The 27,483-nt window shown below is 36.5% G+C and overlaps 2 protein-coding genes across 3 annotated transcripts in view; one reads left to right on the forward strand and one right to left on the reverse strand.

The window, feature by feature from the left end:
• The first annotated feature begins 453 nt into the window (after positions 1-453).
• LOC120413285 (tau-tubulin kinase homolog Asator) lies at positions 454-26,893 on the forward strand. 2 transcript variants are annotated; one of them, XM_039574022.1, is made up of 11 exons: positions 454-606; positions 16,712-17,019; positions 20,185-20,268; positions 20,332-20,398; positions 20,462-20,676; positions 20,743-20,882; positions 20,945-21,074; positions 25,065-25,184; positions 25,256-25,444; positions 25,506-25,784; positions 25,950-26,893. In XM_039574022.1, the coding sequence occupies exons 2-11, from the start codon at positions 16,972-16,974 to the stop codon at positions 26,799-26,801; spliced, it is 2,124 nt and encodes a 707-aa protein (XP_039429956.1). In that variant the 5' UTR covers positions 454-606; positions 16,712-16,971; the 3' UTR covers positions 26,802-26,893. The 2 variants fall into 2 exon arrangements, with proteins under 2 accessions (XP_039429956.1, XP_039429957.1); XM_039574023.1 differs by having other exon boundaries at positions 25,256-25,438.
• Positions 26,894-27,051: 158 nt separating this feature from the next.
• The window catches only part of LOC120413305 (uncharacterized), a 30,386-nt gene continuing 29,954 nt past the window's right edge, over positions 27,052-27,483 (reverse strand). The window contains exon 9 of the mRNA XM_039574066.2: positions 27,052-27,226. Coding sequence (XP_039430000.1) covers positions 27,090-27,226 — 137 coding nt within the window. The 3' untranslated portion in view covers positions 27,052-27,089. The remainder of the gene's footprint in view (positions 27,227-27,483) is intronic.

Below are 27,483 nucleotides of genomic sequence, written 5' to 3' on the forward strand. Positions count from 1 at the left end.
GCAGGCGCTGCGAGAGAGCGCGCTCTCTCGTTCTGCGAACGCACCCCACTGATAGCGTGCTCGCGCGCGCTCTCTCTCTGTTTTGGTGCGTCGCGCACGGCATGCTTTGCGCTTGTAGTGGGTGGGAAAGAGACGAACGTCGATCGCGGTTTGCTCGATTGACAGAAGTGGCTGTCACTTCAGTTAGCTTCAGCGAGGAAGATGTCAAAAGGAAAGTGTGCTGGTGGTGGACAACTTTGTTGTCGCGGAGGTAAGTTTTCGACTGTTTTGACGAAGATTTTCGTGAGTTCTGATGATTGAATGGCGGTTCTAAAGTGACGGAGATTTCCGTGAGTTCTGACAATTGAATGGCGTGCAAATCTCAACGACACCGTCAAATCGCGGTGCGGCACACCTTCTTCCGTGCAGCTGTCAAACGGGGTGGGCCCATTTCACTCCATGTTTCAAGTTCTTGGCGTTCGATAGGTCGCTCGGGGCCAGTCAGTCTTCAGTTGCGTTCGTCGGGTGCGCAAGGAAAAGTCGTGGCCGTCTTTGTCTCACGGTAGTCGTGTGTCAGTTCTCTCACTTTTCGCTGTGAAAATGGTCTAAACCCAGTTGGACGGGATGGTAATTCGCTTCTTTTTTTCTTGTGCTGTCTGAAATTGCTGGGGTTTTTTTTCGTGGCCTGCTGTTGGGTGAAGAATTGCGCTGATTTTGCACCTTGTTCGGACGGGTTGCAGGTGCGAAGTGGACGGCCAGTTGGCCTGCTACGCGCGGGGGCCAGTTCCGGATGGTGGTTCTGTGAGGATTCCTGATCCTGGATTTTCCTGAATTTTTGCTGGGGGTGGGGGAGGGAAAATTCGATTCAGGGAGGACTAGGTTTGGCATGTTCGTGTGAGTTTCTCGGGAGAGAGTGAAATTAGGGGAGGATGGCCTTTTTTCGGTCGCTGCAGGGGGGCTACTTTTGCTAATAATGAACGATTAGGTGCAGAAGAAGGTGGGAGGTACTTTGCTGTATCGACCTGCTGTCACTTTGCAAAATGCTCAGAGCGCTCTCACTAGTTAGTAACAGTGAGCGAGCGGGCTCTCTCTCTCTCTCTTTGTTCGCGACTATGGTGTCTACCCCGTGTCAAGGAAAATCAGATGTTCCTGGAGTTGTCCTCAAGGGCAATAGGCCCCTTTCTGATTTAAGTCTTGCACCAATCTTGTTCAGGAGTTTGACACATCCAAGCATGCTTCAAAAGGACTTTTGCCAACTTTTCAAATCCGAGTCACCACCCTGCCTCCCATCGATTGGCGAAGAGAAAAACTGAGCAAGCCGGAAAAATGTTGGCGATTTTTTCCCCCCTCAATCAGTGCTGAGAGAGCGGAATCCAAGAAGGCTCCTTTTTCGCATGGACATGGAAGTTGACAGTCTTGTCCGGAATTTGGGCAGCTGAGTGGCGGCAACAAACACAACCACACACACACAGAGAACACAGAAATCGATACTGTTCAAGTGAGGTGAAAAACCAAGTGTGAAAATCAGTGAAGAGAAGAAAAACAAGAAGATTTTCCGGCCTACTGCCGTGAGTGAGTGTCGTTTGGTGATTTATCGCATAAATTTGGCAGATAACAGAGTATTTTTTGCCTCTCTCTTGCTTGCTTCGGTGCTTAGTGTGTGATTCAGCTAACGAGGTGGAAAATCGAACGATGCACGGAAAACTTGCGCTGCGGGAAAATGTTAAGAGTGTTGTTGCTGGCTGTCAAAAATGTGTCGGAAAAACTGCCGCAGACGTCGCAGAGATGTGATTGCACTCTAGCAGAGGGAGAGAGCCGAGTTATTGTTGTTGTTCTTTTTTTTCCTAGTCTTGCTGGTGGGTAGTGGGTGCGAAATAAATAAAAAAAAAAGTTATAAATAACGCTTGCTTGGATGGTTGACGATCATAAACAGTGCTGGTTGAAAATGTTTAAAACTTGAAAAACTAAGACATTTATTGCATTTGATTGTTAAAACAAATTTCTTCAATTTTATTTGTTGAACCTTGGTTGGTTTATTTAAAGTAATCTTGATTTTAGTGATCAATAAATTTTAAAATTTTACCCCTCGTCCCAATTTTTCCGTCCGGCGGTGTATGTTTTTATGAGTGGTAATTTAGATTGAATTTTTTTGTGCTTTTGGCGTTGCGAAAAGTGCGACGGCTAGGCCAATTTGGAGGAAGGACATTGACGAAATGGAAGGGGAAGGCGAGAAGGGGTAGTGACAGGGGCGTGTTAAGTAATTCGCGCTGATAATGCTTATTTATATCGTCGTCGGGCAAGGATTAGAGACCGGCGCGTAAACAGTTGACGAATTGACGTAAATTATGGCAGAACGATACGTACAGAGGCCGAATTTTTGAGCGTTTGTTAGGTGGAAGTCATTGTTAGAATGTGCAAAATCATTGATTGCTTGAGATTTAGATAAAGTTTACTGGTCTAAAATAGTATACAAAAGATATAATGAATGTCTCGTACAAGTCTGTATACAATGTTGTGGATTGGTCATACAAAAATGTAAAATGCAAAAATCTTTTTCTGAGAAGAGATTTTTGATCAATTTGATGTACTCGAAAAACTTGTAGTTAAGATCTGGAGTTTTTTTTTCAAAAGGTCCAATAAACGAAATTGCAATTTTTGCTTTTAGGGTGTTTTTGAATACTCCTGAATTTAGGCAGTTTCAAGAATCACCCTAAAATCAAATATTGAACAATATTGTTTATTAAACCTTTTAAAAAGACTTCAGAGATGTTTAGGAAATTTTCCGATTTTTAAACTTTTACAGCAGTTGCCCCGACCCTCTTCTCTTCTCTCTTGAGGGGATGGGTGGTGTCTTTCACTTTTGAGTCAATGACTGTCAATGATGGTTCTTAATTCAGGGTCCAGATATAGCAAAATTGAAATGAAAATATAATCACTATATGTAAAATTATTCTTCAAATAACACAAAGAAACCCATTTCTAGAGTGAAACATTCTGAATCAAAATTTGAATATTTTTCTAAAACAAACATTCATGGCAATTTCTCAAGATATCGTAACGGAGGGCTGTTCGAAAAGTACATCAAATTTCACATAAAATGTCATATCTATCGATTTTTCGAAAGTTGATTAACGGGGAATGGCAGCGTTTTAAGACTATTTTTTAACTTTTTTATGAAAGATATGTTTTTCTTTTAGTTTTGAGTACGCAATCAAATTGGGCGTCCAATTTTACACAAAAGTCTTTTTGACACCAAATTTAAATCTCTTCACGGTTTTGAGCTCCAAATCACTTAAAACGTGTCTTAATAAAAATCCAGAAAAAATGAAAGGGGTCTTATCGGCCCTCCGAGATATCGAAAAATTGACCTTAGATTCGTGATCAGGAACCAAAATTCCAAAGTTTCAAAAAATCGAAGTGGGGTCGGGGCAACTTTTTCCGATTTCGTGTGAGTTGGCGGAAAATTACCCACAAGTATTTAAAGTGTTTTGCCTTGGCTATGGCCGAGTTCTTAAAAAAAATTAAAACAAATGTCTAATTTTAAGCCTAATTTTCAAAATTGTAAACCTGAAAGTATCGCAAAATGCTTAATTTATTATTAAAACAGTTATTTTTTTTACGTTTGAAGGGCACATAAATAGCTTTATTGCGCTTGAGAGGTGCAAAATTTTTTGCCGGAATTTTGAAAAAAAAAAAGATTGTTGTGTAACAACGGTCATACAAAACTTCAAATTTTATTTTTAGATGTATAGTTTATTTGTATTTGGTCTAGTAACCATTTTCAAGTTATGGGAAAATTTCGGTTGATTTCTCCTTTTTTTTAATTTTGCGATTTAAAAATATGTTATTAAAAAAATTGTGTACAAAATATTTAGGGAGAGCTGACTTTTGACTTATCGGACTGCTGGTTGCTGAGATGTAACCACTTTAGGTTTGAATTTAATGAAAAGTTAATATTTCTCAGTGTCAACTAATTAGCTCTCAATGCTCAATTCGCGATGTCTTGGAAATAATCGGTTCCAATTTAGATTTTAAAAATTGGGTATTTTTCTACTCTTTCCAATAAAAATATTTTTTTGGAAATTTCAACATTTCAAATAGTCTATTTAACATTTGGTTTTATTTTTAAGCCTGATTTTTAAATTTAGATTTTAAATTTTATTGAAGATACCTGAAAATTCCACAGAAGTTTGGAATTGAAATATTGGAAATCATACCAATAAATTCTGTGATAGACATTGAAAAAATCGTATTGTTCATGTATTTTCAACTTTAACAGATTGTTTCTTAGCAATCAGCATTCTGATCAACAGAGTTGACATAGAATTTAAAAAAAGTTTTTTTTTAAATTGCAAAATAAATACTTTTTTTTTATTTTTATTTATAGGTGCTTACAAATTGAAAAAAGTACTTTTATTTTTTGTCTTGATTTTATAAAAAAAAAACATTTAAATGACATTCTCATTTGCAAATTTGATTTTGCGTCTTCAAAATATTTTGGACATTTTGTTGTTAAAATATGTCCAACCTTTTCCATAGATGATAATTTCAAGTATCAAATTATAAAAAAAGTTTAAGCAAATTTAACTTTAAGTCATCAAAAGTTTTAAAAAATCGAAAATTTTTAGTTAAAAAATCAACTTTGCCGAAGACATCAGGTTTTCGAAAATTCACATGCCTATTTTGTACGACCAACCCGCAAAATTGCATGGAAAAACTAATGCAGATGCAAATGGATCAGATTTTACTCAAATAAAAACATTCAAAGAAAGTCATTTTGTTAAAGTTTAGACAATTTCTAAAGGTGTTACATACGTGTAACTTGTCAAAAATGTCAAGGGTTGGTATGAGAACACAATTAATATTTTTTTAATTTGTTTTCAGGGCATTAAAATAAACATTTTCATCTATTAACAAAATAAATATGAAGACATTTGGATGTACAAATGCCGAGATATAGCTATTTTTAAGTTAGCAGTTTCAAAAAACGGATGCTACGATATCCCAACAATGCGTTGACCAAATCGGCTCAAAATTTTGGTGAAGACTCACTAAACGAGTCACGTGTGCATGAAGAAGGCCGATTCTCAAAAAGTTTATTTTAAAAAAAGATAAAATTATTTTTCTGTTTTTAACATAAAAAATCGCCAGTTTTTGATTTTTCTAAAAACTTAAATTTCAAAATCGGGCTTCTTCATGCATACGGGATATACTCAAAATTTCAGCCAATTTGGTTCATTTTATCTCGTGATATTGTGGCAATCCGCAAATCAACTCGGTGTCAACTTAGATCGTCTTAGACTCACTTAAATCATGAAATATCTTTATGAAACTTTCAGGAGTGATTGGAAATAAGCTTTTGGAAGGATTTAATAAATAATCGGAAATATGAATTTATGAGATTTTTTACACGTATGTAACCCCTTAAGAAGTACTTTTTCATGCTTAACATTTTAAATCCTTTTTAAAAATACGAGGACACTAGGCCGTTTTTGAGTTGATTGAGATTTAGAATTATTTAACTAAATATTTATGATTTATTTTGCATAGATTTGAACATAGATTGATCTTTTCCAAAGGAATTAAGAGGACTGACCGTTCTGGCGAATGAATAAAATTTGTTTTAAATTTACTAATTCAAGTTTTTAAGCTAAACGCATTTTTTCATGATAAAAAAAATAGTTATCACGTGTTAATAAATTTGATTATAACAACATTTTTTTCCGTGGGATGGAAAAGCAATTCTCTAAAATACTTTAAAATATCATATAAATCGCTCTTATATTGACTAATATGTTTAGTAGAGTTTTTTAAGTGCACATTTTTTTTAGTTAATTCTCGATTAAATTTTCAAAAGGCCCTATCTTCATAGGAAACCCATGAGGGATAGGTTGTGTTGAAAATTTAATCTAGAATTATTTATTTCTAAACATTGATTTCCGTGCATCCTTGTCACGTCATTGTGGTGTTGCACATGTGCCTGTTCCTTGTTTTCTCTCTCTACTTCTCTCTGGAAAAATAGAAGGAAAACTCTCTCACTTTTGTGCTCTTATTAAAGCCTTTATGGCTCAAAGCATATGCTGCAACATTGTCGTCACAGCAATTCGTCGCAATCGAATTATATTGTCGCAAGTGCGTTTTTTTGAAAAAAAAAAAATCATGTGAAACTTAGAAATCTTATAAGTCGATTTGCTAAGTCAATGGGGCATAATTTTAAAAAAAAAAGTTGTTTAAGGAATCGTTTAAAATTTTATTGATTTCGTATTGGTATCTTATCCAAAATCGAAGCAAGTTTTTTTTTTCCGAAACGTCAAAAAGTGACATGTGACAATACAGCACATTCACAACGAATTATTGAAGTTCATTGGGCTGTTGAGGGTTAAATGTCTCTCTCTCGCTCTCTCAATTTTTCCAAAAATAATTCTTTGTGTGCAAAAATTTTTCCGATTCATGTCCTTCCGTAAAGGAAAATCGCTCTCTCTCTTTACTTCCCTCTCTCAGCCTACTGAGAGAGAGCGCGACCCTCTTCCCAGTGTGAGTGTGCTGCTGCTGTCGAGCACGTTTTTCGTCCTTTTTTCCAGCATGTGTCACACAATGTGAGGGTGTCAATGTGTGAGTGTGTATGTGCGGGCGATTAGGAAGAGGGTGGTTTCCACCCCGGATGACGTTAGCAGTCAGATTTTTTCCACCCTGATAAGTGTTTTTACTAGCTCTCCCATGTCGTCCTGAAGGGTTTCTTTTCTTTTTCGTGTGTTTTTTCTTTCTTTCGTGAGAGCCTTCCAGCGCTGCGCCCTTAAGGACCTTTTGACAGCTCTGTCAAAGCAAGGATTGATGACGTACGTGGCTACTGCGATGGGCGCACGTGTGTTCGTGTGCGTTCGTGATTTGTGTTTCTCGTGAAAAATGTGACAGAGCCTTCTCTCTCTCGCGCAAGTTCTGACAAAAAAAAGTTCGTCAAGGGTATCGGACGGAACAGCTGAAGTCCGCGCCGTTAGTCCAGCGTTGGTGACCCCCAAAACACTGTCCCTTCTCTGGCAGCCAGCAGCTGTCAGAATCGGGGACCAATCGACCACGAAGAAGCGGCTGCACGAGAAAGGACATCGCAGCAGGCTCCAGAATTATTGATTTTGACCGCAGTGCTGGAAAGCACCGCACCTTGCGGAGTCGTCCGCAGTCCGCATAACGTAGCAGGCGTGGTGGCTTTTCGGTGCAGTGCGAGTTGCCTACCCTGCAGGCGCAGGCAGGCTCTCGACTTGAAGGAACAAAGGCCGAAAGTGAAAGTCGTGAAGGCTGTGGTGTGTGGGAAAAACAGTGGCCTACTGTGAAAAGTGATTATTTTTAGTGTGATTTAATTGAAAGTTTATCGATTTTGCGAGTGAAATCCAAAAATAAAGCGAGAATTCCCCTTTGGGGACGCGTGGAGTGCGACACAAAAGGTTCGTTCAAGCGTTTAGAAAATTTTCGTTGTTTTGCGGGCCACCACAATTTGGGCGAATAGAGCAGAAGAAAATTCGGAGCAAAAACCCGAGAAAAACGAACAAGAAGCAACAGCCAGACGTGCATCGGCACTTAATAGCACTTCACCACATTTTGAGATGATGGCCTAAGCAAACCGGCAGAGTGAATCTTTGCTCACTGTGCAACACATCAAACTTTAGTTCGATGTCTATAATTATCGGTTTTCACTATACAATGCGCATTACCAACAAATTAGTAGTGATTTGAATAACACAAATATTTCAAGTGCTAAATGTGCTATTTAGCACTCAAATAGCACTTCATCGCTAAAACTGGCGAATAAGTGAAGATAAAGGTTTCGGTCGTTCAGTAACTTATAGTGCAATGAAAAAAACATACTTATTGTATAAAACAAATTGATTTGGTGCCTTTGCCAAGCCATGGCCTAAGAAAAACTGTCAAGTGCTATTGAGTGCCGATGCACGTCTGGCAACAGCACAGAGAAGTTGACCCGTGGTGGCTGGTGTCGGGTCGGGTCGTGACAACGGGATATAAAGGGAGAGAGATTGAGAGATAGAGACAGGGAGTTGGTCCTGTTTGGTGGTGGATAGTCGATTTGGTTGGTTGAGTTGGGAGTGTGTTGTGGTGTTTTTTTTTGCTTTCTTGCTGTTGGAGGATAAATGACAGATCGAAGGGTTTTTCGATTAGGTTTTTTTTCGGGATGTCATGTGAGTCGATTTGATTGGTTTTTGGTTACTTCATCGAAAAAAGGGTGGTACTGTTTAGTCTTGTCTTGTTATTATAACAATTTTACTATTATTTTTTTTTTTTTTTTCATAAACCTCTAAGGCTGGTACAAATTTTATTCAATGTTTTTATCTCCTCCCTTCAAAGTTGGCCCGAAAAATCAGGGGGCAAAACTTTTTTTTTTCAAAAAACTTCAAAATTTTAATAGAAATTTTAGTGCAATCAGCTGAAATCGATTTAAAATGCATTCCCCTGCGTTTAGAATCATTTTTATCATGTTTGGGTTGATTTAAAAATCTTTTGAATTTTTGAAAATTGTCGATGTTTATTATCGCAAAAGGTTTTTTTAGCTAAAATTTTTGTTTTCGTCAAGTCTTACATTTTTTTAATACTAATAATTGCAAAACAACTGAACTAGTGTAAAATGCAATTTAAAACACTTTTTCCATGCAAATGTTAAAACTCTATGGCTTGTTATTTCAATATTTATATTTTTGTTTTTTGTTAAACTTCGTTCTAAGGGGTATTTTTTATCCCTAATCAATAATCTGAGCTTAATTTTTTGATATCTCGTTACGGAGGGGCGGTACGACGTTTTTTAACATAAAAAATACGTGTTTTTTTCAATAATTTGCAGCCTTAAATGGTGATGATTTGGAAATTAGGTGTCGTTTTGAATATGCTAAATTAGATTATCAGCGCAGGAAAATGCACTTTAAATTGTTTTCAGTTGAATAGACTTTTATTTTTTTCTATTGAAAATATAAAGTATTAAAAAAACTTTTTGGGCCAACTTTCATGGGGGAAGTAGGGTGACCAAAAATATAATAACTATATTTTTTTGATGAGAATATTTTGGAAAAATTTGTTAAAGTAACATTAAAGTAAAAATTTGAATTGAAAATTATATTACATTTTTTGAATAAGCTGCTCTGTTTTCAAGTTAAATGTATTTTTTGGCTAGACCAATGTAAAAATGTATTTTTCAAAGTTTTTGTCCCTTGGCTGGCCGAGGTCTGGACAAAAAAAATACAAGCCAGAATTTTAACATTTCAATGAAAAAAAAACTATTTTAAATTGTTTTGCATGCATGGTAAATTTCAAAAATATGTTAAACAACTAAATTTTTTTTAATTTAAATTAAAAAAATATTTATAAATATGACTAAAAAACTGAAAATTTTCTAAAATTTTGATTTTTGAATTGTAATTGCTCTTAAAGTTCAAAATAAAGGAATGATTAGCTTGTCTCATGTTTGTTTAATGTTAGTAAGGCCGTTGAAAATATTTTTTGAAGTTTATGTCCCTCGACTCCGACCAAAGTCGAGGGGGGGGGGGAGCAACAAAAAAAAAGTTTTAACATTGAATTTACGACCATGGTTTCAACATTTGAATGAACAAAGTGTTTAAAAATGCATTTTACACATGCCCAGTTGTTTTGCAATCATTAGTTTCCAAAATACCTAAGTATTGACGAAAATATATTTTTTTGCAAAAAAAAGTTTTTGCGGTGCTGTACATTGTAATTTTATAAAAATTCAAAATACTTTTAATCCTGCTAAATATGATTATAAATGCAGAAAAATGCGTTTTAGATTGTTTTAAGTTGATTTGACTTCTATTTTCATTAAAAATTTTGAAGATTTTGGAAAAAAATATTTTTTTTTGCCTCCTGATTTTTTGGACCAACTATGAAGGGGGGGGGGGGGTGAAATAAACTTTGAAAAATATTTGCAACAGCCTAAACATATTTAAGACATAATTTTTCTTAACCTCTAAAATTGTGAAATTCTCTTATCGCAAATAAAATGATAACAAAACCATATTTTGTTGTCAATGTATTTTGCAAAGATTTATTATTGGGTTTTTCGTTGAATTAAAACTTCGCGCTGTTTTTTAAGGAAAAGCTGCAATAAAAATATTTTTTTCGAAAATACGGTTATTAAATTAGTTTCAGAGTATTTTTGTTTTTTTCCTTTGAAACCATTTTTTTTCAATTTGATATTTTTATTTTTCTTGGCAATTCAATAAATTTGAATTTTTCAAAAACGCAAGGTGTTAAATGTAAAAGGGAAATTCACGTGAGAGAAAATTTCAAAGTTTTAGAATCAAAAGCTGTCAAATTAGTTGTAATTTTCAAGTTGAATGTTTTTGATTATTTTGTTTCTTTTGAACATAAATATAATATAATTTTTTTTTACGAGATTAAATCTAAGTACTAAGTACTTAATAAATATCTTCAGGAATGATTTTCCAAATATATTTAGTTCAAAGCACTAATGAGGTACCCGAAACGCAGAGGAGTTCCACCTCGTCGCATATTATGTTGCAATAAATAAAACTACAAACGCTTAAACATGCACCATTTCACCTCGAACACATTTCAAAACATAATCCCGTACCTCACGCAACAAGCGAATTCTTCGTGACCAGGTTTTCTGGCTGTGAATTCAAAACTCACTAAAAAAACTCGAAAAACATTCATCTCAAACTGTGCGACATTTCAAATCGCAGTAGCCGTAGAGTTCGCTTGACCAGAAGATGCTAGATGAAATGTTGACCGAAGTTGAGCAATGCACCAAAGATTGGCGGTGTTTTGAGGTTTACACTGGTCAGTAAAAAATGTTGTTTGGCAATTTTCTGTTAGGAAATATAGTTGATTTTGAAAATATAGGAATTGTAATTCCTGACAAAATATTTATCTTCAAAATTCAAAAAAATCACAATTTCGTGAAAACGCATTTTTTGCAGTTCACTGTAATCAGCAAAAAAAAAAACATTGAAAAAAGTGTCTGTGCGTTCACCGCAAGTGCTCAAAACCCATCACTGCGGGAGGAATTTTCCTCGTGACTTTACCCCTTTTTCCCACCGCAGCAGCATCCACCCGGTCTACTAGGATGCCGATACAAAAATTTGCGGTTGGAAAATGAGGAAAACAACACTTTTCCGTTTCGCTCCCCCCAACAAAAAGAAGCAAGCGAGAAAAAGAAGCAGGTTTCAAATGATGACGTTGCTGCGATGACAAGTGGCCAGTGGGTGCACTGAGAAAAAAATTGATTTTGAATAAACGTTTATTTCCCAATGATTTTGGAAATACACATAAAAGATGCATAAAAAATCATGTAAAATTACTTTTTTCACTGTTGCATGAAAATGACGCCGATGCTCTGTGACGTGTGCGTCCAAGTGTCAAAAAATCGTCTGCGTGTAGGCGGAAGGGTGGTCTTTTCCCACCTGAAAAACCTGTAACGACTGACACGCTTCAACCTACACACTGAAACAGAGACAGAGAGCGACGAGATCCAACAAATCCAACATACTAAAATTTAATTTGAATGTTCTGAGCGTGCCGGCATATATACCTAGTACCCGACTCGGGGCCAAAATTAACCTCAAATCTTGCGGAAGAGTGCGTTCGCGTGTACAAATCGACCTGTGCTAAGCTGAGAGTGTCTGTATTTTTGTGTGAGTCTGTTTTTCAAGTGGTTTTTCGCTCGTACTAAAGATAAAACCCGACCGCATTAAGATAATGTTTTTGTTTATCCCACTTGAGACCGCGAAGCATCCCGTTTAAGATCGTTAGCACTCACTCACCTACTTTAGGGAAAGGTGGGCAATTCGACTTAGTTGCACTCGAAGGGGTTATTTTTAGCATCGATTTGAGGAGGGGTGATGGAGACGCACGATTGATTATCTGGTTGAAATTTAAAGCTTTTCAAGCATTGTTCAATCCCACCTTAATGAGTTTTAAATTGATGCAATACAATATCCCGCAAGAAGGTCCAAAGCTGACGTAATGTTCATCCTGCTCGTGAGCCACCTATTAATTACCCATTCCAGCAAGCAAACCTCCGTAATACTGGCCTCCCTGTTGGTCGCCAAGTTACCGGAGCCAGAGCCAACCTTGATCTAATTAAGTAGAGGTATATAACTAGAAACTATAAAAAGGGTACAGAAAAACGAACATGGTTTCTGTTTTCACCCGTTTCCCACGTGAGTGTGCACATGGACGGTGACATTACGAACCAAGTAGGCTGTGCTGATAGGTGGAAACTTGATCCCTTTTTGGTTTATTTACTTGCGTTGCGTTCCCTGTCAGTATTTCAACTAATTATTTCTAACTTTTAAGTTTTAAAACTTTTACAATCTTTTGTCGTGCTAAACTTTTGCTCGATTTTGCCACAAAAAAAAGAAGTCAATTATGTAAAGCTACCTCGACGGAATTGTGTCACGCCATCCTGGCTAGAATGGCGTAGCCCAAAGCCCGAAAAACAAAAACACAACACGAACCATTAGTCGGAGTGACTAACCGTAACACACACGCAAAGGGCCTGTGACTCGTACGAGGCGACGATGTCACCACAGCCAAGATAAATCAATATATAGGTATAAGACGCTTCGGTGCAAAACAAGCTGGAGAAAATTAATTTCACTAAGAGAGATAAATATGTACGAATTTTAGGGGGATTCTGGCTATTTTTGGTTAGTTGAATAAATCCAAGCTGGTCGAATTTATTAAAAAAATCGTGATTCAATTTAATATTATTTTGAAAAAAAGCAAGAAAACAATTAACAAAAAAAAAAATCTTTTTGGTGGGATAATTGATTGCTTTACTCAAAACATAACAAAAGGAGAAAGAAAACATGGCATGTTTCAGGCAGGATTAACCAAACTATAAACAGGATAAAAAAGAGCTAAATGCGACGAATGATGATTAAATTCTGGAGGAGTTTTTTTTATTTGCGTTTTTCAATTATTACACAAGCAGATTTCTTTGTCTAAGAGTATGGATCATATTGCATGCAACATTCGTAAAATTTTCCGATCCTTCCGAAAAAAAATATTTTCGAAATTTTTAACCAAGACTAACATTTTAAAAGGGCGTAACATTGAATATTTGGCCCTTTTGAAATGTTAGTCTTGATTTAAAATTTTGAAAATATTGTTTTCGAAAAGATCGAAAAATTTCACGGATGTTTCATATTTTAACATTGTAAATCGGACCATAAGTTGCTGAGATATCGACGTTAAAAAATAGTGGGTTGTTTGGGTGAGACTTGGAAAACATCAATTTTCATGTTTTTAAACCTTTGGATGGCAATATCTAAGCAACTAAGGGTCGTATCAACGAAAATCAAAAATGCAAAATATATAGAAACGGTGCACTTTATCAAAATTTCACTTGCGTACTTTTTGATTGCAAATTTGATTTTACATCGAAAAATGAAGTTGAAAAATTTTTGGGACTAGTACAGTGGACTCTCTGGCTGTCGATCTTCTCGATATCAATATTGCTCCAGCTGTCAATAAATTTTTCAGTCCCTTCAAATAGATTGCTTTGATTTTCCGTTCTATAATTTGATAACTCCCGCTCTCGACGGTCCCTTCAATATCGACAACGAGAGAGTCCACTGTATTTCGATTTTTTGAAAAAATCAGTATTGATTAAAAAATTCATAACTCGGTCAAAGATTTTTTGCACAACCCGGAAATTTCTGAAAAGTTGGCATTTGATGTCCTCTAAAACATATCAAAAAATAAAAAAAAATAAAAATAGTGTTTTTTTGCAAATCAAGTTTTAGTGATAAAAAGTTTAATAAAAAATCACCTAATTTTTTTTACCGTTTATCATTTTTTTTTCAGTGTAGTCCATAACCATAACTACAACTTTGCCGAAAACACCAAATCGATCAAAAAATTCCTTCAAAAGATACAGATTTTCGAATTTTCATAAATCATTTTTGTATGGACAGCTGCCAAATTTGTATGGAAAATTATATGGACAAACTAATGATGCAAAATGGCTTCTTTGGGCATACCGAAGGCACCAAAAAAGTTTCAGCCGGATTAAAAAATACAAAAAAAAGTCGAATGACCGAAATCTCAGAGAATTGCTCTAGAGTTTCTTGTTGGTTAAAAACTAAATATTTTACAAAATTTGAAAATTTTAAGTTTTTTATTATATACGGCATTTTGTAAAAAATAGTATATATAAAACAAAACTATAAAAAAGTAAAAAAACATTCAAAATTTCGCTTCGTTTGACATCCATATTGTAAATCATGAAGAAATCATGAGAAGAGTTTGGGGTGGTGCAAAATCTGGTACTCGAATCATGTTTTTTTTTATAATTATTAAAAAACCAATAAAAGAAGAAACCTCTAATGTTTTACTTATTTGGAAAGATAATTGATTTTTACCATTTTTTAAAGACTTTTGTCGAATCTTTTGCTCCTTGAACAGAACGAAAATTTGAAATTTGTTTTTTTGCCAGATATTTGCGTGTTTCGTTGGGATAGATTTATGAAAAAAAACCTCCCACTTCCATTCAATCGCTTGCAGACCTTAGTTGGTTAATATTTTTGGCATTTGAGGTAAGAAAACACATCTAAAGCACATTGCAATTATTGAATCATAATAAAAATAAAATCTTTCATTTGAAAAATCACAAAGAAAATTTAAAAAAGTGCCATTTTGGTGTAGCTTCGCTAAGAATCGGTCAAAAGTACTTTATGATGGAAAAGCAACCCTTGCGAATATATTTTCAAAGAGCTGAGAAAATTTCCTATTTTTTTCTTTTTGATTTTGTTGTTCGGACTGCTAGTTATTATATTGTGAAAGTTTAAATTTTTTAAATCACAACTTTTTCAAAAAACCATTGCTCCGGTACCAGATTTTGCACCACCCTAAGCTCTAGTGCAAAAGGTTTAAAAAAAATATTGGAATTATATCAAAAAAATTCTATAATAAAAATAACTTATTTCATGAATTCAACTTTTGATGATACTTAAACAAAAAAAATGGGATCTTTTTTCCGTAGATTTATTTTCGGATTTCGAAAACTCCTAAAAACTTACAACTTTTCTGTAGATACCAAATTGATCAGATTTTCTAATACAGTCCAGACTCGATTATCCGATGGCCTCGGAAAAATTTCACTTCGGATAATCGAATCACGATTTTTTTTCGATGTCTAAATTTTGATTGTCGAGCTTAAGTTTGACCCCTAAACTACGCTAAAAAGATTTAAAAATTTTAAATCCAAGATGGCGGCCAAAATGGCGGTGATGCAAGATTGAAAAATCAAATTATTTTTTAATAGGCAATCAACAACTCAAATTTGACCAATTTGTATTAGCAGCCCGCCAAATTTTATAGAACTTTGTATGGAAAAGTTAAAACATGGCTTCTTTTGACATAGAGAATTATTGAACAATACCGTACGACAATTTGGGCTAGTTTGGTCATATTTTTTATAATTACTATTTTGTCATATCCACCAAAAATGGCAGTTATGGTAGCCCCCCACAAAATTGCAATCGAAAAATTCCTCCACCCCTGAAATCCAATTAAACCATCAATTAACAAAATAATCAACCAGCTGCCATCACCTTTGCCCCAATCCAATCCAAGTTGGCGCAGGAGGGGTGGTGGTTGAGGAAATCTACCCCCTTCCTCCCCCCCTGTTAGTCTACCTCCCACACAACAAGGTTGCTGCGATTCGTTCAACCCCTTCCCGCCGCGTTGTCCGAGATGATCCGCGCGCCACTTCGCCTCCTCAATGTGTGATTGTTATCATTTTGCTCTCGCTTGTTTTTGTTTATTTGTTTACGTTTCACGAGCGCGGTAGCGGTAGCACGTGGTCGCAATTGGCAGTTGAATTGGTCTGTCGTCACTTCTGGCATTATGAAGATGAGGGTTTTCCGATTTTCCCCCATTTTCCGCGGGGGTGGATGCTCCTATTTTCGACTGTTTGGGACGACTGGTTGAAAGTGAGGTTAGGTTTGTTTACCTTTTTGACGTTTCGAGAAACTTCAAAATGGCGACCAAAGGTGACGTTACCCTTTCGCTTGGACGATGATCTCGTCTCTTGTGCTGAGAGACAATTTGATCAGTTAGAATAAGAGAACAAAGAATGTCCCGACGGCGGCGGCGGCGGCGTCGTTCCGGTCAAGGCGTAAGGGCCGAACCTTGTGGTCAGCGGGAGCCATTAACGGAGCTTCAACGTGTTGTCTGGTCTCAGTTGGTTCGACAGGCAGCAGCTGGTTGTTTCGATCGGTGTTTTGATTGGCGACGTTAGTGCGAAGAATTCCGTGGGTTGCTGTGATTGTGAAGTGTGATAAGAGTTAGTGACTTTTGTTTGTTTATTTTTTATTTATATTTTGTTTTTTGTTTGTTTTTTCTTTCGTTCTAGCGTGCCACCCGGACTGACCCAAATCTAGTCAATCGTACAACGATCTAATTAGCGAATAAAGTTTACAAAATTTCTGTAACAGCAACAAAAACAGTGTGATATTTGCATGAGCGAACATGACAGTTAGGAGTAGATTAAAAATAAGACCAAAACAGTGATCCCCAACCGCTCGCCACGAGTATCAAGCAGACAGTGTACGCCAACCTGTCGTTCAAGAATAATATTTAATTACGTAGTAGTAAACCCCCTCCGTAGAAATTTAAGCCAACTAATCTCAAGCCCTCACTCAAATGCTGCTCCCCGTGACTGGACGGTCGTCATCACTGCCTGCAGAAGAAGCAACGGGAACCGGATCGCATCGCAGTCTTCGGCAAACTGACAGGCTAGTAGTCGCGGACGACGTCAATCCCAAGTTCCGGAACTCTGCGAAAACGACAGCGGCGGCGGCGGCTATCCCCTAAAAGCCACCAACCTCTCTTTCTCACAGTTATCCGGAATAGGGCCGCTCGCACCGCGTGTTGCAAGCGGCTTAGAAAACCAAATTCGCGACGCAGACCGATAAAGCAAACGGCCCCAAAATTACGGACAACACCATGGAGGACCTGCTGCAGGGCGGCCACGTCGTCAAGGAGCGGTGGAAGGTGAGTTTGAATTTGAAAATTATTGATACTTGTATCATGAAGTAAATTTTTGACAATTTTATTTTTGAAACTTTGTTGATCAACAATTTTGGTTTCTGAACTATGCGACATTAAAAAAAATGAAAAATGAATTTTCAGAAATTTATTTTTTTACCTCATGATAATTGTCAGTTCAATTTTATTTGAAGCTCTTGAAAATTGATGTTTAACAATTAAAGTAAACATTGTTGGAATCTTCCCTAAGACAAGCCATTTTGCATCATTGGTTCGTACATTTTTGACAAATGTCCATGCAAAAATTGTAAATAAATATTTTTAAATAGCTGTATTCTGATAAATTTGATATACTAAGCAAAGTTGTAGGAAAATGACAGTGATTGCCCGTCAGCTTTCATCATCGTTTCGATTGCGCGCCTGTCATGATCGTCATTACCAAGGAGACCGTCAGCGAACGCACACGAAGTGGAAACGAACGAATGCTGAGCTCGACACTCAAGCAGCCACACGGCACATGCTCTTTCTCTTTCTTTCTTGTTTGTGGGGTGCCGCGTGGTGAGAGCAATCATTTGAATGCAGTCATGAGTAAGGTGATCGGAATTCGAAATTTCGTATATTTCGTATTGTTAACATAAAAAAAGTTTTTATTTTCATAAGGATTGAAATTTTCCTCAAAACAGTATTTACATGTTATTTATAAACTGAGTGATTCTCTACGAAATGAACATACTTTTAAATTTCACTTTTTGTATTTTTTTTAATCTGGCCTAAACTTTGTGGGTACATTCCATGTGCTTATTCAAAATCGGCATCTGTCCACAACAAAAATTGCTAGTGAAAATTCAAAAAGCTGTTTCTTTTGAAAGAACTGTTGATCGATATGGTTTATCTTTTCAAAGTTGTAGGTATGAATGAGGACTACACGGAACAAATTTGATACAAGGATTTTTAAAATGAATTTTAAAATGTTTTTTTTTGTTACTCAAAAAATATTTCCAAAAAATACTATTTTTTTATGTTTTTTTTATCTCTTCATAAAATAACAGATTTGTTTAAAAATCTTTGACCAAATTATGATTTTTTTAAAGTTAATATTTTGAATAACCTAAGAAAATTCATTTATTATTGGTTTTAGCATGATAAGAAAATTTCACGATTGTTACATTTTTTTAAATTTGAAAACTATACTTTTAATTTCCGAGATATCGGTGTTCAAAACACGTGGGGTAGTTTAGCAACACCGAGAAATTTTTTTTTTATTTTTCTTCTTTTTTTTATCTTGTTTAAGCCGAATCAAGAATGTTCAAAAAGGCAAAATATAGGGAATTTTTGAGGCCTTGAGGCTGAAAACGTTACCCAAGCTGCCCATTATACTATTTGATTGTAAATTTGATTTTATATAAAAAATAAAGTAAACATGTATTTTGAACATTTTTTGATTTTTTTAAATCGCTGTTTTTCATATTTTCTGACTAAGTCAAAGATTATTGGCATTTCAAGTTCCCTGAAACATAACACAAAATTTTTTTTTTTTTGGGAAAAAAATGTTAGTTGCGAAAAGTGAATTAAAAAAATTAACAAAAAAATCCGTGTATATTTTTTTTCCGTGTAGTCCTCACCTACAACTTTGCCGAAAACACCAAATCAATCCAACAATTCCTTCCAAGCTAATGATTTTTTAATTATCACTAAAATCTCAAAGAATTGCTCAGATAAAACATTAACAATCATTTTTTTCAATTTTATTTGAAATAAGATGCGTTGTTTTTTAGATAATTCATATATAATTTTTTTAATGAAGAAAAAAAGGTTCTTTGTGACGGGTCGTCTAATCATTTGATTTGATTTTAAATTTTGAAAAAAATATTTTTTTGAATTAAAATTATTAAAAATAATATACAAGCAAAAACATTTGAAAAGGCCAATATCTGAATTTTAAACCAGTTTAAATAATATAGTTTTTCAGTATAGGATGTGTGCCGAAGGTCGAATTGACAGAAGGTCAAATGCCAAATGGTCGAAAGACATATATTCGAATCGATAGTAGGTCGAAAGTGAACAAAAGGTCGAATGGACCAATCGGTGAATGGACAAAAATTGGATTGGAAAAAGTTACTTCTATTTTTTTTATGTTCCATTCTTTAAAAACAACCTATTCTCGATCCTCCTAAAAAAATGAGATTTTCCACTTTTTCAAACATGAGCAGTTCTTTCAATAAAATGTCTGACTTCTAAAATATTTAAAACTTTCGACCTTTTTTTCCTTTCGTCGATTTGTCCATTCGACCTTTTTGTCCATTCGACCCTTTGGCATTCGACCTTATGGCATTTGACCTTTTGTCAAACGAATGTATGATCACAGACAATGTGGTATGATTATGATATTTCGTTTCTTGTTATGTTTTATAAAGCATAATAAAAAAGTTAACTACTTCAAAACAAACAACTCATTCGTTTCTTCTTGTTTAAAGGAAGGTACATTTGCACTGGCATTTTTATAAACTCACTGTTATTTTTTTTAATAAAGACTAGAAAAAACACAAAAAAATCTCAGGATTCTTGGTTTGAAAGTTTCGAGAATTTATGTCCCAATATGGACGCAAGTGTGCCAAACATTTTGCATTTCGTGGAATTAGAACCTTAATAAAGGAGGTATTCCATTGCAGGAAACTCAGGTTGAACTATTTTCGTGACTCAGAGCTGTGTTTGTGGAGTCTGCTAACAAAATATTCCGCGGTAAAATACTGCTAATTAACGCTTAATTATTCCGTATAAAATGTGGTAATTGATTGGTAATTGATTAAGTTACTCGTATCTCGAATATTTAAAACAAACGAAAAAATTCACTCTTGGTTCTGTGAATTCAAAAATAAAATTTAGAGATCATCAAGTTCAAATTTAGGTTATCACATTCACTATTGGAAACCCTACTTTTTTTCAATTTAGGATATGAGATTTACTCTAATTTTAAGATAAAGGTGAAAACAAACGCAATTTTATGTATAAAAAAAATCAAGCCAAATTATTTAATAATGTCTAAAATATTTTCTTAAATAGAAATTCCTCAATAAAATATAGTTCGATAGAATGCTTTATTATTTAATAATAACCAATTTTGAGTAATCAATGAAACCTAATAATAATATCTCTGATTTTCTTCCCTCGCAGGTCCTTAAAAAGATCGGCGGCGGTGGCTTCGGCGAGATCTACGAGGGCCAGGACCTGATCACTCGAGAGCAGGTCGCCCTGAAGGTAACGTGTTCTCAAATTTAATTTTCAATTATTGGTTTAAAAAAACCTTCTTAAATATTCCAGGTCGAGTCAGCCCGGCAGCCCAAGCAGGTCCTCAAAATGGAGGTGGCCGTCCTGAAGAAGTTGCAGGGTGAGTTCTTAAAATTGCACTTTGTTTAAAAACAAAGCTTAAATTTGTTTCCACAACTTTCAGGAAAGGAGCACATCTGCCGGTTCATCGGGTGTGGCCGGAACGATCGCTTCAACTACGTGGTGATGCAGCTGCAGGGCAAAAACCTGGCCGAGCTGCGGCGCTCGCAGGCCCGCGGGGCGTTCTCCCTCAGCACCACGCTCCGGATCGGGCTGCAGATACTCAGATCGATCGAGTCGATCCACTCGGTCGGGTTTCTTCATCGTGATATTAAGCCAGTGCGTGTTGAGTTGGCACCCTGTTTAGACGATGTAATTCTACCCTAAAAAATTAACCTCTTTCAGAGCAACTTTGCCATCGGGAGGTTACCGTGCAATAATCGTAAAATTTACATGTTGGATTTTGGTTTAGCTAGACAGTATACTACCGGCACCGGAGAGGTTCGATGTCCCCGGGCGGCCGCTGGTTTCCGTGGTACTGTGAGGTAAAATTGACCCTTCTATTCAAAGTTAGTATTACTAATAATATCAAATTCTATTTTTTTAGATATGCATCGCTGAACGCGCACAAAAATCGGGAAATGGGTCGGCAGGACGATCTGTGGTCTTTGTTCTATATGCTTGTTGAGTTTGTTACCGGCCAGCTTCCGTGGCGTAAAATTAAGGATAAGGAGCAGGTGAGTTCGGAGAACAGAGTTTTGATTTTCTGTTTACTCAATACTTTTGGTATCATGGATAATAATTGCAATCACATCGGGTCATGGCCCTTGTTTTGCTGGTAAAATACGCTTTTGAATTTATCATTTTTGAAGCACTGGTGAAAAATTGCTTGATTACAGGCAATTTAAGAAGGCCGTATGATCGTAAAGTTTTTTTTTTCGCCAAGAACTTCAAAATGGGCAAATAATGAGGTCGCTAACACACTTTTCGAAAAAAAAATCAAGCAGTGGATGATTTTTTGTATTTTTCTATATTCATTGTTAGCAAGATTTAGATTCATTTATCTCGTTTTGTTTACAAACACTGTTCATCTACGAAAAGTGACAGGTCATTTATCGACGTGTGATGTTACAACTGAAAACGTAGTAGTGAAATCGGGATTCCGCCGAAAGTTCCATATGGGAGCGTTCTTTTATTACGTAACGCAGTAGGGGGGGAGGGGGGGTCGGAGGCCGTGTTACGCTCCATACATAATTTTTAAAATTTGTATGGAAATTTTGTTACGAGGGGGGGGGAGGGGGTCTAAAAGTCCGATTTTTCGCGTTACGTAATAAAAGAACGCTCCCTATGATGATTTTTTTAGTTTGGTTGTACCGAACCTCCGTGCGCGAGAGAGGAGAGCCATACTCCCTTTCGATTTTTTTTTCTGTTGATGAGCGTCAAAAGATTTTCTTCTGATAAAGATTCTTCCAACGCTGATAAAAGTTACATTTTCTCGTTAGCAACTTGCATGCAAGCTATTTAGGAAAAAATGCTTATTTGGAAAAATCGTTGTATTTATCTCCATTGAAACTCAACAAAACCTTACAAAACTGTAATGGTGAGGAGATTTCCTACTAGAATGAGTCGTTTTAGAATTAAATAATTATCTGTAAAGTGAAAGGCTACAACTATGACTTAATAACAAAGAATAAAATTTTGACCAAATGGAGCTAAACTGGATGTGGATTAGGGTAACAATGAAAAACGAAAATTTTAGAAAATCATAAGTGTATCTGTGTCAATGTTGAGACAAATCGTTTATGATTTAGAGGGTCTCTGTTGTCACCCTGATGTGGATTCGAATTAGTGGAAAACCACTACTGAACAATTCCGCAATAACTTTTCAAAAGGACGAAACCTTGGATGAAAAAAAAACAGTCTATCCCTCTTGCTCTAGTGAACTGTCACGTTAAGTTGAATCTAAGCACGGGATTGAAACTCGTCTGAAAAACCTGTATCATTTTCTCATTCGAAACAGTGGCGCCACGTGGTGGTAGCTGCCCTGTTTATTACACTGTGAAATTATCCATGGCCAATCCAAGGAACCAGAAGGTGACAACAGAAATGTCCGTCCAAAATAAATGCTGCAAAAAAACTTATTATTTTTAACACATTTTCGTACAAATCAGCAACGAATTACAAGTTTGACAGTCGAACTACACTTAAAAGTTAGTTTTGTTATTTGTTTTTGCTAAACCGCATATTTTAAACGAAAGTGTCAAAAATATTTGCAATCATCTTTTGCCTCTTGGTGGCGCTTTGTGTTAGTATGTGTGTGGTCTATGTTTGCGGACGTGCACGCAGAACACAGAACAGTGAGAACTAGCGAAAATGCTTCACTTCCTTCTGATACAAATCGCCATATTGAAATTGCTTGAAGATTCATACCCGTGATCTAAGGTATTGCCCTTTGAAGATTGACTACGGAATTCTCTAGTTTTCGGAATGTCTCTCACGATTTTTGTTTGGTTTAATCATTACCAATCTACTGCAAAATAGAAGGTTACGATTAGGACAAGTAAAATTTATCCTATTCTTTATTCTTATTTTTGTTATATTTTGGGACCATTTGCCGATTTTTGAGTTAAAGTGCATGAGGAAGTTTTTTTTATTGAAGATGATTTTTTTTATTTGTTTTTTTAAATATTATTTTCTGAAAAGTTTTGGCAAATTTACTTGAACATCTGAATAGTTTTGGAAAATTAACTAAAACATGTTTAAATATATAAGTCGTTAATGACAAGAAAGGACTTGGGGCGTAATCTAACCACAAGTTCTTCCAGGATGCTTTCTTCGGACTGGCTGCGCTTGTGTTCGATTAGATTAGATTAGAATTATGTAAGAAAAAATGTGTAATTTTACCTCTGGAAATGTGTAATTTTACCACTTTTCTTGTGTTGTCACTTTTTCAGTCTAAATTGAGGTAAAATTACATCATAATAGAGGTGATATGAATCCTTCTAAAATTACACCTTCCAAATTCACAAAAAAAAAATACTATGTAGAGCACTACACAACACTTAAAAAAAACAATATTTTCATGATTTTATTGATATTTTTAAGTACTTTTGACGGTAGCATAATTGTATTCATGTATAATTTTTTGGGATGCTTTTGGTAAAAAAAAATTAGGCTTGAAGTATTTTTTGGAACTCTTTTTCCAATATTTTTGAAGATTTTGCCAGCAAAACAATATGAAAAAAAACTCAAAAATTCAATGGAATTTAAAGTGCAATCAGCTGAAAACAATTTATAATGCATTGCCCTTCGTTTATAATCATTTTAAACATGTTTTAGCTAGTTTTGTGAATTATTTGTGAAAATTGGGAAACCTTTATTTCAGTAAAGTCTTAAGGCCATTGCAAATATTTAAAAAAAAGTTTTTGTCCCTTGGCCTTGTATTTTAAAAGTTTTTTAAAATGTATATAACACTAGTTCAGTTGTTTTGTAAACATTAGTTTTAAAAAAATGTGAGATTTGACGAAAACAAAAATTTTAGCGAAAAAAAAATTTTGCGGTTCTGTACACCAAACATTTTCAAAAATTCAAAGGATTTTTGAATTAACCTAAACATGCTAAAAATAATTTTAGACGTAGGGGAATGCATTTTAAATTGATTTCAGCTAATTGCACTTACACTTCCATTGAAATGTTGAAGCCTTTGACAAAAAAATGCCCCCTGATTTTTTGGGCCGATTTTGAAGGGGGGTGACAAAAACTCTTAAAAATATTTGTACCAGCCTAATCGTAACCTACAAATTTGCAAAAGATACCAAATCGATCGGAAATTCTCTTCTCAAGACACTGATTTTTGAACGTTTTCATAGCAATTTATATATATTGCTGCCAAGTTTGTATGGAAAACTTGGAAAATTGATAGTTTATACAATGAAAAATCATTTTGCGAAAACGTAGAAAACTACTGTTTTAAAAAATTACATTAAAAAATTGTTCACGAAATAAAAAAAAATCATGTTTTCAAATTGCTATGGTTGTTTTTAATTGGATTCAAAGCATGCTTCATAAATTTGTTCGAATAAATTTTAATAAATATTGTGTCCACGGCGACCTAGGTAAAGCATCTGAGTGGCACCCCTCCGAAAATGTTCAAAAGTTTGCCAGTTTGAATATTTTTTTAACAATATTTTCATATTCATATTATTATTATTTTCAAAGCTAACATATTTTAATGGAATTAGAGATTTTCTATTTTCCAAAAAAAAGAGCTGTTGTCTTGAACTTACAAAAATATTTTATTTCAAACATTTTTCTTTAAACTAATAAATCTGGTTCTTGATAAAAATGTATGATTTGAAAAAAAAAATTGCGCTAAATATTGAAAAAAAAATGCTAATGATAATATTGTAGGTTGAAAATCAATCCATAGAAAACGGGACGATTTTTTTTCAAAAATGTATCAATTGATGTAAAATTGATTTCAAAATGTACTAATCAACTATCGAACAAACCTATCGCCACACAAGATCCTCTGTAATTATTAAGTCAAATGTAATTACAAAAGCCGACTCTGTCCTAACCAGGTCCCAGTACCGAAAAGGACCTAATAAAAATAATTTTATGAAAAAAAAAACCCACCCTTAGCAGCTTCCCTCATTCCGTCACCACCCCCGCACAACTCCCTGTACCACTGCCAATAGATCTGTAAGCGTCTCACTCCGTTTCAGGTTGGTTTGTTAAAGGAAAAGTACGATCATCGTTTGCTACTCAAGCACTTGCCTTCAGATTTCAAGTACTTCTTAGATCACATTCAATCGCTAAACTACGCCGACAAGCCCGACTATGCCGTGAGTATTTGCTACTTCTAGAAGTCTTCTTGACTCTGGATTGAACTAAATTGATGTTTTTCTTGCTGAAGATGCTGGTAACCCTGTTTGAGCGGTGCATGAAGCGCCGCGGCGTCAAGGAAACCGATCCGTTCGACTGGGAAAAGGTGGAGGAGAACAACGCCGACCACGTCGGCGGCGAAGCCAAAGTAGTAAACGCAGCCGTACCAAAGAGTGAACTAATTAAGAAACACAAAGATATCGAACTGACGGAGGTGAGGGTAATTCTGGCCGACTTTTACTCTGTCGGGATGAATATGCTAAGTTTAGGATACTTTTCAGAAACGCAAAGTGATTCCAGACTCGGTCAAGGTGATGCACACCGAACCCATTGAGTCGATAAAGCCGCAACAGCTGCTCCAGCAGCAGCAGCAGCAGCAGGCGCAACAGAACAATGCCGTGGCCAAGGCTAATGGGACCGCAACCGGCAACGGAATCACCACGGCACAGGCCAACGGGCAGAACGAAAAGTACGCCGCCGGTGATCCGCTGGATCCGCGGTTGCGGCAAGCGTTCAAGGACGCACTGATCGCCAGCCAGGAGGCGGGCACCAAGGTGAAGGTGAGTTGACAGAGGTTGACAGAATTTTGACAGTTGTACTTACCAGTGGGAACGGCGACATTTGACACGTACTTACCTGAGGAAAGTCGACAGGCGAGTGTGACTGTTGCGGGGTGCTTGACTTTGAAGTCCGTGATTGGGAAACTTTTTTTTATCTCTTTTCAGCCGGAGATTCCGCTGTTGCGAGCCCACACGGATGTCAACAAGCCGTCGTCGAAGCACGGTGGTAGCCGGTTACGGATCTTGACGGCACCGCCGGTCAACATCAAAGACTTTGCGTCGTCGATGGACGCCAGCCTGCACCAGCAGCACTCGCAGGCCAACGATCTGAACCTGTCGGAGGCGACCCGGGCCAAGCTGAAGATGACGTCGGCGGGCAACAACGCCGACGGGGACGACGTCAGCTGTACGCCAGGCCTGGGCAATACGGACGGTCAGTCGCCGGGCACGTGCGGCCCGGACAGTCTCCAGCAGGGCCTGGGCAACTCGCAGCTGACCCAGCGGCAATCGCTGCACCTCGGCGGCAAGAGTCTGCGGTCGTTTGCGACCCAGTCGGCCAAGTACCGCAGCGTGGCGGACGACAAGAGCTGTCGGGACTACTCGATCACGCAGCACGCCATCATCGACGACGATAACGCTAGCCAGCACCAGACGCCCAAGTACCAGGGCGCCCTGACCTTGGCCTCGCAGTGGAAGAGCCAGTTTGACGACTCGGACGACTCCACCGACGGCCTCTGGAAGGGGGAGCAACATTCCGAAAACGCATCCAAGAAGAATATCCAGCAGCAACATAGCAGCAAGCAAAACAACAACAACAACAACACATCGACGAGTGCTATTGTTAACAATGTCACTACCAATGCTCCTATTGTTACTACAACTACCACAACTACTACTACAACTACAACTACTCCTAATAATGCTACTATTACCAACAACCAACAACCGCCGCCGCAACCAGAAGACGCAGACGCTGACGCAGCAATAGAGCTTGTTGCCGCTACTCTCAACTCTTAATTTATCCCCGAATGATGAGCAAGAATTATGACAAAAATAAAACAAAACAAAAGAGAAAAGTAAAGCGTATAAAGCAGTATAGAGAGATCGAAGCAGGCCTTTCCCTCCCAATCCGAACATTTCTTTCAAAAGCACAAACGTCAAAACATTCCCAATTTGTTTTTGTAATGTCACTTATATAATTTGTCATGTTTCAAATCTGATTTTGTTTGTTGTTTTTCTTCTTCTTTGTGCTGATTCATTGATTCATTGTTGGTTGGTTGAGTTGTCACCCGATCAGATCGGTCATCACTGCTCCTCAGGGTAGTGGATCTGACCGAGGTCCCGGCACAGGTTCTGGTTCGTGAAGGGGGCGTTGTAGTTGAACGAGCCGTAGCCGGGCGCGTACTGGGTGTAGGCGGTCGGGAAGATGAGCTCCGGGTTTGCTGGAAGAAGGGAGGGAGTTGTTTTTAGTTAAATTTTCTATAAAAATGATAAAATGATTTCAAAAATGTAAGAACATAAAGCTTTTAAAACTTCAAAAGTGCAACAAATATTAAAAAGATTAAAATTAGAATAAAAATATTTAACCTAAAAAATTTTTATTCAGAAAATCGGAAATTCTGAATTTTAAAATTTAAAAGAAACCATGATTTTAAATTTTTAGATTCTTCAACTCACAAATTTCTCAATAGGGACACGA

This window comes from Culex pipiens, chromosome 1 (genome assembly GCF_016801865.2).
Source record: "Culex pipiens pallens isolate TS chromosome 1, TS_CPP_V2, whole genome shotgun sequence".
Taxonomy (NCBI): Eukaryota; Metazoa; Arthropoda; class Insecta; order Diptera; family Culicidae; genus Culex; species Culex pipiens.

Coding starts and splice junctions, on each gene's coding strand:
- LOC120413285 (XM_039574022.1), top strand. CDS start 16,972: ATGGAGGACCTGCTGCAGGGCGGCCACGTCGTCAAGGAGCGGTGGAAG. Junction 20,677..20,742: donor TTCATCGTGATATTAAGCCA/GTGCGTGTTGAG, acceptor AACCTCTTTCAG/AGCAACTTTGCCATCGGGAG. Junction 20,883..20,944: donor GGTTTCCGTGGTACTGTGAG/GTAAAATTGACC, acceptor CTATTTTTTTAG/ATATGCATCGCTGAACGCGC.